At 49.1% G+C, this 12,910-nt stretch overlaps 1 protein-coding gene across 2 annotated transcripts in view; it reads right to left on the reverse strand.

The window, feature by feature from the left end:
* Positions 1-12,910, reverse strand: part of CLEC16A (C-type lectin domain containing 16A) — an 82,237-nt gene that overhangs the window by 50,373 nt on the left and 18,954 nt on the right. For both annotated transcript variants that reach the window (XM_066640519.1, XM_066640520.1), the window contains exons 9-14: positions 12,088-12,201; positions 7,961-8,171; positions 7,554-7,662; positions 6,202-6,302; positions 1,829-1,951; positions 511-620 (exon numbers count right to left, since the gene is read on the reverse strand). In XM_066640519.1, the coding sequence (XP_066496616.1) occupies positions 511-620; positions 1,829-1,951; positions 6,202-6,302; positions 7,554-7,662; positions 7,961-8,171; positions 12,088-12,201 (768 nt within the window). The remainder of the gene's footprint in view (positions 1-510; positions 621-1,828; positions 1,952-6,201; positions 6,303-7,553; positions 7,663-7,960; positions 8,172-12,087; positions 12,202-12,910) is intronic.

Below are 12,910 nucleotides of genomic sequence, written 5' to 3' on the forward strand. Positions count from 1 at the left end.
TGCAGCTCCTGGAGACTACGCAAGGCTTCCAGGCACCTCATCTAGTCTCTCCAGATTCTGAGGTCTCGCAAGGGCCTGTTGCCAACATAGCTGGGTGAGAGAAGGGCAGAGACGGGGAAAGGGAGGCCTGAGACTTAATGGGAGGAAGTAGCAGTACAGAGAACAGAGATCTGGGGAAATGGGAGGGAGAGAAGGGTAGCCTCTCCAGGTAACCAGGGCTCAAGCAGAAGGGTTAGGAAACGACTCTGAGAATCTGGCTACGACCAGACGTGGTGGGCCAGTGGTCCAACCTGGCATAAGGCCGCTTCCTAGGGATGGCCCGGTTCACAGCTGCAGCCACTCCGAGTCTAGACTCCACAATCCTTTGCCCTCAAGTCTACCAGCAGGACGAGCAGGCCTCTGTTTCCGTCAGGCTGTTTGGAGGCAATGAGGCTCTACAAGGCAAGGCCGTGACCCCGATCCTTCCCAGCAGGGAGTGCAACAAAGAGGAAAGGCTCATGCCAGACTCACTTCCAGGCAGGCAAGGTGCACGTCTTTGATGATGCTGCCACGATTGGACAGGACCATCTGCTTCAGCAGCAGGCAGCCAAGCTCCAGAGTTGCCAGGCGGACTTTGCCATCTGTGATGGGGAAGACAAAGGGGGAAAAAGCAGGGCTGCAGGTGGGTTTCTGCTTGTGCGCTTGGCTTCTAAAACAATTCCTATCACTGCCCCTTCACAATATGCTCATCTTGGCTTGGCGGCAGTTCCGAGGCAGCTCAAGGATTCTTGAAGTACCAGCAGCACAAGGCTTTCCATGCTCAAAAAGTTCAGCCTGCTGAAGAATGAGAGTGGGCAGGTGCTGGCTTGGGGGGGGGGGTTTCCTCCATTTTCCTCTTACTAACATTCTGAGGTCTGGCAGCTGAAGCCAAATGCAAAGCAATCAGGCAACAGGACTGGTGGGGGGGGGGGAAGAGGGAACTCAAGGGCAATGGTGGCTCAGAGATGAAGCCAACCGCCTTCTGCACTCTTGCGAGTGGGGATATCCTGCACATACAAGGGCACCTACACCTGAGCTGCTACGAACTGGGGATTCCGACAAGCCACTCCGTGATTGGCTCATAGGGCTGCTCAAAGAACTGGCCAAAGGCAACCAAAGCTGGAAGAACTGGCCAAAGCTGCTCCTGTTTTGCAGGTGCAGGAGCACTGAGACAGAAGCAATCAGCACAAGACTGGCCATGACACACTCGCTTGGCTTATTTTAGACTTGCTACTGAGAATCAGAAATGCTTCTCCATCTACTGCAACTCACCCAGAGATCTGCCAGCAGACCCTAATCTCCCACATGACCACCCCCACTGAAGACACCTGGGAAGGTCACTGTTTTCGGATCTACACAGCAAACAACAAGCCCAAGGCCATTCTGGTCATCACAGCAAAACTGCAATTTGACCCAAGTGCCCCAGTTCTGCTGTGGGACTTTCCTACAAAAGCAAGCCATAGTTCTTTTCTAAGTTGTATCACACAATTCTTAAGAACTGTTTTGAAACAGTTCAGAATATCATATGAATATTGGCAAGGCGCTACAAGTCAGAGGTGTGCCATTGACGGCTGCAGCTCTCCTCGGTATTTGCTCTGCTGTTCCGCACTTTGATTGTCCCAGTGTGCTTTGCGCACTTGTTTCAGATAAAGAAGAGCCAGGTTCGCAAGTAAAGTGTAACGCGACAACGGAGGTTCTCCCCACAGCTCACGCAAGCCGCTGCCAGAGCCGGGCCTCTTTAGACAATACAGGCGGCCCATTTCAGGCCTTCTATGCACATCGAGGGGACCACGGAGGACAAACCCTCTACCTGGCTGAGCAGCGTAGTTCATTATCCGGATGAGTTTCTCGGCAAGGACATGGTTGTAGGCATTCTTCTCCTCCGCATCTTGGGCCGAAAGCTGGATTCTTGCCAGAGTGACAGGCTGGATTCCTGGAAGAAACAAGGGGAGCTGGTCACAACACAACATCTGCTTGCCAAAGCCCAATTCTGAGGAACCATGCCGTCAACAATAAGAGAAAAAAAAGTCAGCTCAATCTGGGAAGAGCTTTTGCTTTCGGTGACCCAAGTGAGATTTGGAGATACAGGATAGCAAGGGACAACACACAGGCTTTATCAGTCCTGCCTTTTCCCATCACAAATCCCTTCCCAAATTCCCTTCTCCGTAACAGCCACCCAACCAGTGACTGGGAAGAAGACCCATAAATGGAGATGTCCCTCCGCAGGCCATCACTCCAACCGAGAAGCAGGGCTGGGAACAGGGAAGCAACCCTTGCTCTTTGCACTGGAACACTTCCAACAGTGCAGGGACAGGTTCCCCAAAAGTCAAGTGCTTCATGAAATGGCACTGCAGGCATTAAACAATGTCTGCGAAAAAGAAAACTAGTGCTGACTGGTCCCATGCTATACACGCAATGCATTGCTCCCTCTGGCCATAAGAGCTGCCAATTAGGGCCAGGACAAAAAAGCATTGTACCAAAACAGCGCTGAAGGAAGTAGAATTTAGGAAGGCATCGGTGCATATGGAGCAGGGCGCTCAAGTCCAAGCATGCCTTTCAAATGCTGCTTGAGAATCGACAGCATAAAAGCTTGATGAAATACTTAATTAAAACTGACTTGCGGGTCACATTTGTGTCCTGCCCCATTTACAAAGAACTCAGGACAACATACATTGGGGCTCGTCCCATTTTATCTGCAAATCACCCTGAGAGGGAGGCACAGGCCAAGAACACCTGGTCCAAGGGCACCCTAAGAACTTCGTGGATAACCAGGGCTTTGAACCCAGATGTTTGTGATTCAACCACCAATTCCTGTTCCCTTCCTCTCCCCTCCCCCCCCAAGAGGCCGAGGATGACTAAATGACACTACAGCACACGGGTACCCTGCGCGCACACATGCGAAAGGGCATAAGGAGTTGCTGGTTTGTTTCAAGTCATTGAAAGTCAGAAGATAGAGCCAGCTGTTCCTGCGCTACCCAAGGCAGTGACCTCCCAGCAGAGAGGGTGCACCCTTGCCCAGTGACATGGGCTACACTAATGGCCTTTGCCATGACCACGCACCAAAGCTCATGCTCCAGAACCTCAGGGAGCCTCTCCCTGGCTAAACCAGAACAATGTGCTCCTCTTTTAAAAACAAAAAAAAACACCCATCAACCCTGAACCACTTCCAGTAAAGTCATTTGCAATCTGCACTTCACAAATTAGGGCCCGCTTGTTCCAACCTTAGAACTATTCTCAACGATTCTAAACTATTTCAGCATGGTTTCCCTGAACACACAAGGCAAGCTATTCCCATATGTGAGGCAGTGTGCATATTTTTAGATGTTTAAATTGGAGACAACAAAAATAATAAGATTATTTAGGAAAGAATTGTGCTTTTGCCTACTGCCAAAAGGCCACGATGTTCTGCAGATGACTTCCATGGGCTAACAGGCGCCCTAGATTAAGAGGCAGGCACACACAAGGCAGCACACAAGGTAGGGAAGTACCCGGACTGATGTGTTTGGGCTACTGCTTCTTTTTACCTTTAACCTCCTCAGCAACCCCTGCCAAAGCCCTTCACCGAAGGACTCCAGGGAAGAGTCTTGCTCCTGCCCATTCATTTTCCCTTCCACCTTTTGTCTACTTTTCATGAACTCCTTTTGTTTTACTGTTTTACCTGCCAGGTCTCCCACCCTCAGGGAGGGAGCCAATTGCCCCCTCCTCTAAGATGACCCACCTCCCACAACCAGCTGGTTTTTTGGAGAGGGCGCTGGGGAGTTCTCTGCTATACTGGGAGGGCTTCACCCCCCAGAACAATTCCTGCATCTCCCTCGTTTTGAATGGTGGCAGTGACAACTACCATTCCAGAGGGCAGGCTGAGGGTCGGGAGGTGGAGCTAGTCACTCAAAACAGAGCCCTGCGCATTCAGTCCCTACCGCTTGGAATTTGGCTGTTGGGGAGGAGTCATGGATCAGCAGTCACACTGCTTGCAGAAGTTTCCAGGTTCAATCCCCAGCCCCTCAAATTATAAAGAGAAAGCAAGTGATGGGGAATACTTTTCCCAGCCCCACACTGGGTCACAGCCAACCGTCCTGGTCTAAACAGACTAGCAATCTGCCCTGGGATCGAGTGGCTAGGTAGGTTCATGAACCTGCTAGGGCATCACCTCTTGCCTTGCCTTTCTTCAAAGCCAAAAGCAGTCTAGCCAGCCCCCAATAATAAATAATAAATAATAAATAAATAAATAATAATAATAATAATAATGCAGGTATTTATATACCGCCTTTCTTCAGGGGCAGGAGGTCGTCAGATTTCTCCTCAGACTTTATTCAAGGTGGTTTACACAGGCAGGCTATTTAAATCCCCGTAGGGATTTTTACAATTGAAGGAAGGTTCTATCTTTCAAGAACCACTACATTCAGATGTTTCTTTCTGATCTGGTCGCACATTCTGGCCTCCATCCTCCCACACTCAGAGAAGATGGAATAATTCGGCTCAGCTTGTCAGCTGCTTCAAGGTCGCACGGTGCCGGTGGCCTCGAACTGGCGACCTTCGGATGTTATCTTCAGGCAAATGGAGGCTCTACCCTCTAGACCAGACCTCCTGCCCCTCAGTACCCCAAGTCAAGCCCTAACTGCTCTCAGCTGCCAGAGGATAGAGGCCTACAGGAGAAGCCCTGTCCAGCTTGCTTCTCTGCAGTCCCAGACACAAGTAGGCACACTGTTTTGGGCATTTATGCACATGGTTGAGTTGGGGGAGATCCTCACCAGAGTGTGAGCTCACACACAAGCTTCCCAACCTCACAAGTCTCAAACAAAAGCTGGTGTGCCCTTTCAAGCAGAATATGCAGTCCCTCTCCCCAAGAAAGTCACCATGTTTTACCGCACAAAGAGGTTTGGAGCAAAGCCCCCCCCCCCAAGGCTACTCCTTTGGCCTACCACTCTTCTTTATTGCCTTTACCAGTTCAAACCACCATTTTGACAGTGTAACTACCAGAATATCTGGTTCAGCTGGAGAGGCATTTCAAGACCACTGCATTGCACAGTGGCATCTCAGCCCTACTGCACCAAACACACACACACAAAACTTTCCTTAGAACACTTCCTCTCCATTAAAAATGCAGGCTGTTTGCCATTCTTCCAAATGACAGGCAGTGCGCAGCAATCATTTTTAGTGCAGCTTTGCTCCCGTGGGCTCGGAAGGGGGATTCATCACGGTGACAAAATGAATTGTCCTTTGCCATTGCTCGGTCCCTCCACTTGTATCTTTCAGGGGGAGGAAGGTTCATTTTGCTAGCGGGTAGAATTATTGTAGAGGAGCTGCATCTACCCCACATTCCTGGAAACCATTCATTAAAGTCCAGCTTCTATTGTCACCGGGTGAGATATGCTGGTTGTCTTCCACAGGGAACGCTTGCTACAACACACCCTCGTTTCCTGCGCCAGGGGTCAACGAATAGCAGAAGTGTCAGTTAACGCCTTTGGCTCAAGCACAGGAGACAATCCAAGGGACACTATGCGGACCCAGCAGCCTGCCACCTTGTGAGTGGAAGGGGCCCAAGTCCTCTCCAGCCTGAGCAGTCTCTTCTCCACCCTTTGCAAAGTCCAACAGAGACAAATGACCCAATTAGGGGGAACAGAAGCCACTTCCCCATAATTCCTCCAAACCTCCGACTCTGACTGCAGCTCTCCCTCTTCTACAGCCACCTCTCCTATCACATTCTAGGACAGGTGCCATCACCCCTACCCTCTCCATTCAGTCAAACAGCTTCAGCCTTCCTGGGTCCTAGCATCCCCACATCCTACCATTTTATGGTGGGAGGGGGACAGGGACAAGATAGTGGTTCCCAGCCCAGCCCAGTTGCCTGCTCTCTCACAACTGGGACACATGAACTAAGTTCATAAACTGGTGGGAAAACGCAGCAGGGTCCCGTCCCCCCCTCCACGGAAGGGGCTCAGAAGAGTTTCGCTTTTCACCACAGTGGTAGCCAACAGAAGAAAAGTACCTGGCTCAGTGTTGATCTGGCATTTTTTTAAAATGCCATTCATACCCCTGGGCAGAACTGGAGAGCTGGGCTGCCAGCAGGGCACTCCAATAGTTCCACAGATACAGTCCAGAGCACCAGAGTTCCTATAAAGCGTGACGGGTACCATAGCAAAGAGGGCCAGAAAGGGAACGATGACCCCAATGGCCAAGTCTTACCTTTGTTGTGCGACATGGCGTAGAGGAGGCACAGCACAAACAGGGCATAGTAATCAACGTCAATGCACTCCAAGGAGTTATACACCATCTCGAGAAAAGGCCTGCAAGCAAGGAACATGTGGCAGAATTCTTGGGTCAGCATCCTATCTTACACGGCACTGTACAAAGTACAGAGGACGACGGACTGACAAATAGCAAATAGAGGGGACCCCATACAGCCCCATCGGAAGATATACAATAGAGATATACAAGGTGGGCTTGCTGGCAAACACAGGCCTTTCCTACTCACAACAGGCCAAGATCCAGTTTAAAATACAAACCGTGATCAGGGGTGGTTTAGGGGGGCAGAGGTCTCAAACTGGTCTTTAAGCTGTGGCCAAACAAGGCCTGCTGGGATTGTAACCATGGCACAATCACATTCCACACAAGTCAGCAGAGAAAACTGGGACCTTGGCAGCTCACTGGAGAAACCCTGGCTAAAGAGGTGGTGTACAGACCAAGTAACTGGTTCAAGCCTCTTATCCGTCCTTCCTTCCCCTGCGCTACAAGGCCTGCCTTCCCTTCTCCAAAGCCAACACCGCCACCACTGCTCCCCTTCCTTTGCCAGATGTAGAAAAATAGTTGTCTAGGAGGCAGGCAGACACTGCACCCAGGTCAAATACAGTCAGATTTCATTATCTGCTAGGGTCAAGTTCCTGGAAACCCTTGTTGATTGCAGATTCGCAGATAACAAACCACTGATCCTATGGGATCAATGGGATTAGGTACAAGAGGTACCATGGAGAGGGGGAAGGGCACCTTCCCTGCCATCAGAAGAATCCAGCAGAGACCCTCAGGAAGCCAGCAGCAGGAAGTGCCAAAATTTGTATGAATGCTACAGACACCTTCCAGAGGCTGCAGGGACCTTCAGAATGGCACTCACAACAACTGCAGACCCCTTTAAAATGAGCAGCAGAAGCCAGCCATTTTAAAGCGGTCCGCGCTGATCACAGGCGCCATTCTGAACGTCCCGGCAGCCTCTGGAATATCTCTGTATAGTGGATAAGGAGAACAGAGGTGCAGATAACAAAAGAAGGCAGCAATTCTGCCCCTTGCAGACAAGCGAATTTGCAGAGAGAACTGACTGACCCTGAATCATAACAGGAAGACTGTGTAACATGACCTGCAGCAATGAATACTATTTTGGGGACGAAACGTGGCAGAACTACTGAAATCTGATTTTGAATGAGCAAATGGAAGAAGAGACCAATGCTGGAGGGACCAGATTGCAGGTGCTCCAAGAAGAGTGTTAGAAACAGGAATCAGTGTGGCCGCAGCAGCCTGGTTTAGAATGCCAAACCTCTGAACTGTACCTGCTCCAGCTGGACGTTCCAATCCCAGCTGCGCTCTTCTCTTCATCGGTGATGTTTTGCTCCGTCACGGAAGTCAACTTGCATCGCTCCATGATGACCATCTCAATTTCTGAAGGGAAACAGCACAGCAGAGATTCCAAAAGGAGATTGGTTTGTTTAGCAGGAGAGAAAAGGGTTGAAATTTGATGGTGCTTCTTCCTTGGCGAATTTCGGTTTGTGCAAACCATAGTTTGCAGCATTTGCATGCAAGGGCAGAACTACAGTTCGCTGAGATCCGGAGAGAGACTTAAGAAATGGTGGCAGGCAAGGTGAGGGGAAAGGGCCAGCACTTAAGTAGGATTTGGCTGCTACAGAACCATACTTCTGAATACAAGAGCAAAAAGAATGGCGATCTGATATGGGCTCACCTTCACTTTCCCCACTGGGCTTCACGCCTTTGGAAGGGCCCTCTGTGCCTTCCTGGGCATCTTCTGGCCCCTTCTCTTCCTCCTCGTCCTCCCCAACGTTTTTGTAGTTTGGTCTCTTCTGTAGCTGCTTTCTCCCTTTATGCTTGTTGATCTCCAGAGATCTCTCCAAAGTCTCGGAAGGCTTAATGAAGTACCTGATGGTTGTCTTGGCCTAAAACACAGACATCACCAAATGGCACTCCTGAGGACCCAAGATCACTCCTAGCATTTCCTAAAAATACTTTGTCACACGCGCCCCCTGCCCCCCTTCTACTACAACCGGCAACTGTGTGATTCCAAGGACCTCCTACTTCCGTGTATTAACCCAGGGGGCTCCAAACCCCGCCCCGGGGGCCAGATGCGGCCCGCAGCAAGCCTCTTTCCAATCCGCGGCCAACCTCTTGTCCCCTGAAAGCCTCTGGTCCACTCAAATGAACATGACCAGAAGTGTGCTCTGACTGTGTATGGAGGGTGTTCTGAGGGCCAGAGAGGTTGAATGAATGAGCCCATTCATTCACTTATTCACTCATTTAAGTTCCATCTCTAATTTATTTATTTAAATTTTATAATTAAATTTTATTCCCCGGCCCTCCACACCATGCCAGATATTTGATGCGGCCATCTGGCCTAAAAGTTTTGGGACTCCTGTATTAATCCATCTGGACCTGAATGAACCCAAAGTCCTCCAATATCAGCAACAGAGGAGTAGTTTATCTCCATACAATAACTTTAACCATATAGTATTAAGAAGGCACAGAATACCATACGAACAGAGACAGAATAAAGCACTTAAAAACTAATATGAAAACTCTAGCTCTCATTTAATAGCTCTCATTTGTGTCTTTTCTCCACAATACAATCTGGGTATTGGCTAACAAGAAGCTCAGTAGAACCAAAAGAAGCCAATTCCTCTCTAACTGACTGGGGGAGATTTTACAGATGCACAACTCGCTCCCACCCACCCATCCCCCAATTTAGCATCACAGTTGCTTTTAAGTTCCCAATTATAGACTCAGACACCCCAAGCCAAGGGGAAAAAAATCTTACAGTTGAAATTTAAAGTGAAACAGACCTAATGTCACACTCATCCAAGTGTGCAGAAATAGCCCAATTTTTAAAGACTTGTACCTTTATTTGGGGAGAATCTGCACTAAGCTTTGAGAAGGGCACTGCTGCTATTATCTGTTCACTAATATCCTGAGCATCTTGGGGGAAGGGCAGGATAAAAATGCAAAAAATAAAAACCTATCCATGCTTCCCTGTGCCTCCCAGTTCCTCCCAATGTAAGTCTATCAACATTGAAAGTGCTCTTTGCTATAATGCAAGTGGCTCTTACTAAACCATGTGCAAAGCGGCTGTGCCTGAGTGCACATTAATAAGGCTCAATTTAGACATCACATCAAACCACGGTTTGCGCTAACTGCTGCTTGTCCCGGCACACAAGAGGCAAGTTACGGCTCCCAACTTCTTGCTTTCTTTTTCAGCCCCTTTAGTGCTCCAGTTTGTTAGTTTCACTTCCATCACCACCTGGAGGTGGGGTGACAGCCATAACCAGGGTTTGACAACTCAAAGGTCATGCCAAGCCCTGGGTACGCTTCCTTAAAGATGGTTTGGAGTGAGGTCTGAACTAAGTGAGAAGGGGGGGGTACATTCACTGAAGGGCAACTGTTTGAGCAACACTGTTTTCCAAATACGCCTTTTTCAGTCTGTGCTGGAACAGCTGCTGGTAGAACGAAACGAGTGTCAGTTACCACCTTCAGGTTACAGGAAGGAGAGAAAGTAGGTTAAGCAAAACAGAGCAGCCACATCCGAACCAGGTGGAAACCATTCTCACAGGAAGGAAAGCAGGTGCCGAATGAGACCTTCTGCCCTACGTCATGCGGTGGATGCTGAGAACGCTGCTCATGACTCACCAACCTGCACTAACCAGAAGCAAGACCACCCTCTGCCGCGGCACCTCCCTCTGCTGGGAACACCAGCACCCTTCTGGGCTGCAGGCGCTTGTCAGAGCACGAGGAGCGACTAAAGCGTTGCAGCCAGAAACTGAACCCTGTGGCTGCTGCTCCAAGCCCAGCTCTCTTGTCTGAAGGAGGCAGGCCAGCAAAATTATGCACACACCTCTCCAACAGCAGCAATTTCGGTGTTTTCTTCTGCCTACTGCCACGGACCAGACCCCTGAAATGTCTATTCCAACCTGCTCACTCTGACTTGAAGTGGCTCTCGGAGGCAGACAGCGTGTCCCCAGCTGTGCGACCAGAGATTCTTTTAAGTGAAAAGCCTGGGGCTGAACCTGGGATCTTACATTCACAGAGCAGGTGCTCTACCAAGGACCGATGGGTCCCCTCTGCAAATTCTGAGAAAAATTAAATACCTGTGTCCAGCTACATGGATAGTTATTGGCTTCCAGGTTGCTTCTGGGAAGTGCGCACGCTAGGCCTGGGGTGGCAAACATAAGGCCCGGGGGCCAGATAAAACACTCGTTTTATCTGGCCCTCATGCCCTCAGCTGCTGAGCAGGGATGAGGTGTTATTGCTGAAAGGGCAGCCCACGTGAAAACTGGACTCTCTCCTAACTTGAAATAAGATCAAGATTGGTGCATTTTTCTCTTCTGCCGTGTGCAGTTAATGAGTTCCTAAGTGAGAAAAAGTGGTTATTTTTTGTTATGACCTGTCTGATGACATCACTTCCTGCTTAATGACATCACTTCTGGCCCTCAGCAGGCATCATGAATGCTCTTCGGCCAGCTGTATGAAATGAGTTTGACACCCCTGCACTAGGCAGCAAAGACTTCCCTACCGGATTTAAAACACACCATTTCAAAGAATACAAGCAGAGGCATCCCAAGATCGACAGGTGCAGTTTTAGTTGCAATACCTTCTATGTCTGTTTCCATTCAGTCTCTTCCCCCGCATCTGCATGACTCACACACCACTGTCTCAGACACAGACCTTCACCACAATACAACCTACCCCCTTAACAGAGCTGCTTCCTTGCTACTCTTCTCCCCCCTCCCTTTCCACTCCCAGCTACGTTTGCTCCAATGGCTGGGAGAGTTCCTCCCACCTCACTGGGGGCTTTTGCTGGAATGGTTTACTGTTGTGTCGTTAGTTGGGTTGTATCCCTTGCCTTGTGTATTTATCTAATTCTCTCTGTACAGCCATAGCTAACATTGGACTTTGGACAGAAAGAAGCAGACAGGCACACAGCCTAAAACGTGATGAATATCACATGATAAGACAGCATTCAACCGTCCTACTTCACACCTTTCTTATCTGGAGGTTCCTACTCACAGTCCTATCAGCAAGCCTGGGTTTTGGTATATTTTTTGTGAAGCGTGAAATGCTGAATCTGTAAGATTTCACCACTGTCCTACTTAGCAAGTTCTACTCAGGGCATCAGATCACGTCCAGGTAGTCCAGGCAGACAGCCGCAGGTGCTGGTTTCGTGCTTTTTAAATCTCTGGCACTAGGAAGTGACAGCCCAGAATTAGTGCTACCGCACTTCTGCTTTTCTTGAGGTGAAACAAGAACTTACATAGAGACACTATCAAAAAGTGGTGACAACAGTTCCAAAACATACCCCCCCCTAAAAAAAAAAACCATTTAAAAACCTCAGGTCCAAGAAAGTCTGCAAAACAGCTTCTGTGGAAGTGGAACCGCTGTAGCAGAAGAAAAATAAAAAAGGTCTCATAGCTTCTGACCACAGATTTCCTTGTAATAAAACCCACTTAAAGAAAACGGGCAAGAGGCGCTGAGTGAGCTGGTGTGGTACGAGGACAAAATTGTTTTCATGTGTAACAGATCCTTTGATCTCTGTGTTCACAAGCAAGATACAGGTCAACATTATGGCTTTTGAAATCAGAAAAAGATGAAATGTGCCAAATGCAGCTGGGCCTGGCAACCTTTCATATGCCATCAGCCAACACTAATGTGGCTCCGACACACACCATGCTCCCCAGGTTCTCGGTAAACAGGGGCCTCGACGGTCTATGGCGTGTGCAGTCTGGGGTAAGGCGATACATAAACCTCCAAATAAATAAAAAGAAATATGAGAGGCGGACACAATTATACACGGGGCTCCTTACTTACTGAGCTTTTCTGGATATCGTGCTCGACTTTTGAAGAAAACACAGATAAGTCTCCATTAAGAATCACTTCAGCCAGTGAATTCACCAGAGGGGCATAATGTATAATTAAAAACACCTGCAGAGGAGAAGAAGAGGAGAATGGTAGATGGAGCCTACGAAACAGACACTGAGGCCTTCCCTCGCACCCCCAGAACGCTCTTCCCAGTTCTTTTCTCCAGCCACTTTCTTCCCCCCCCCCCAGATTAACTTATTTGGGGCAGTCTGGACAAAATGATGGAGCACACGATAGATACACAGTCCTGCAAGAACAGGACTGCTTAAAGACAGCATGAAGGCATGCATGTGTGATACTTGAATCCTTTCCCCATATCAAAAATCCCCTGCAGTGGAAAAGTCATCACTGCATTCAACTCTTGCCTTCTTGCTGAGCTGCTAGCTTTCCACTAAGGGGAGGTGAGGTTTTTTTAAACACGGGGGAGCATCAAACATGCAATCTCAACTTGTTAGAGGCACAGTCATTCCTCATTCATGAATGTGCACCCCCCCCCCATATTTGAACTCTTGGACAAAGCCTCTCTCAAAAAGTCTTCTTCCAACCAAGCATCCCTATTTCTTACTATAACCTCCACCCCCTATTTTGCCCACAGCAGACCTCTAAAGAGTGAGCTGCTCAGCTTCAGGAAGGGCCACAGCTCAGTGGGAGAGCGAGCGGCAGTTCCCAAGTTCAATCCTTGGCTACTCTGATGAGGTCGGTCCCCTGCAGGAGGGCTGGGAAAAACCTCTCTCTACCCGGGAACATGGAAAGCCACTGTCAATTTCAGCAG

The sequence above is a fragment of the Tiliqua scincoides genome, chromosome 13 (assembly GCF_035046505.1).
Source record: "Tiliqua scincoides isolate rTilSci1 chromosome 13, rTilSci1.hap2, whole genome shotgun sequence".
NCBI lineage: Eukaryota > Metazoa > Chordata > Lepidosauria > Squamata > Scincidae > Tiliqua > Tiliqua scincoides.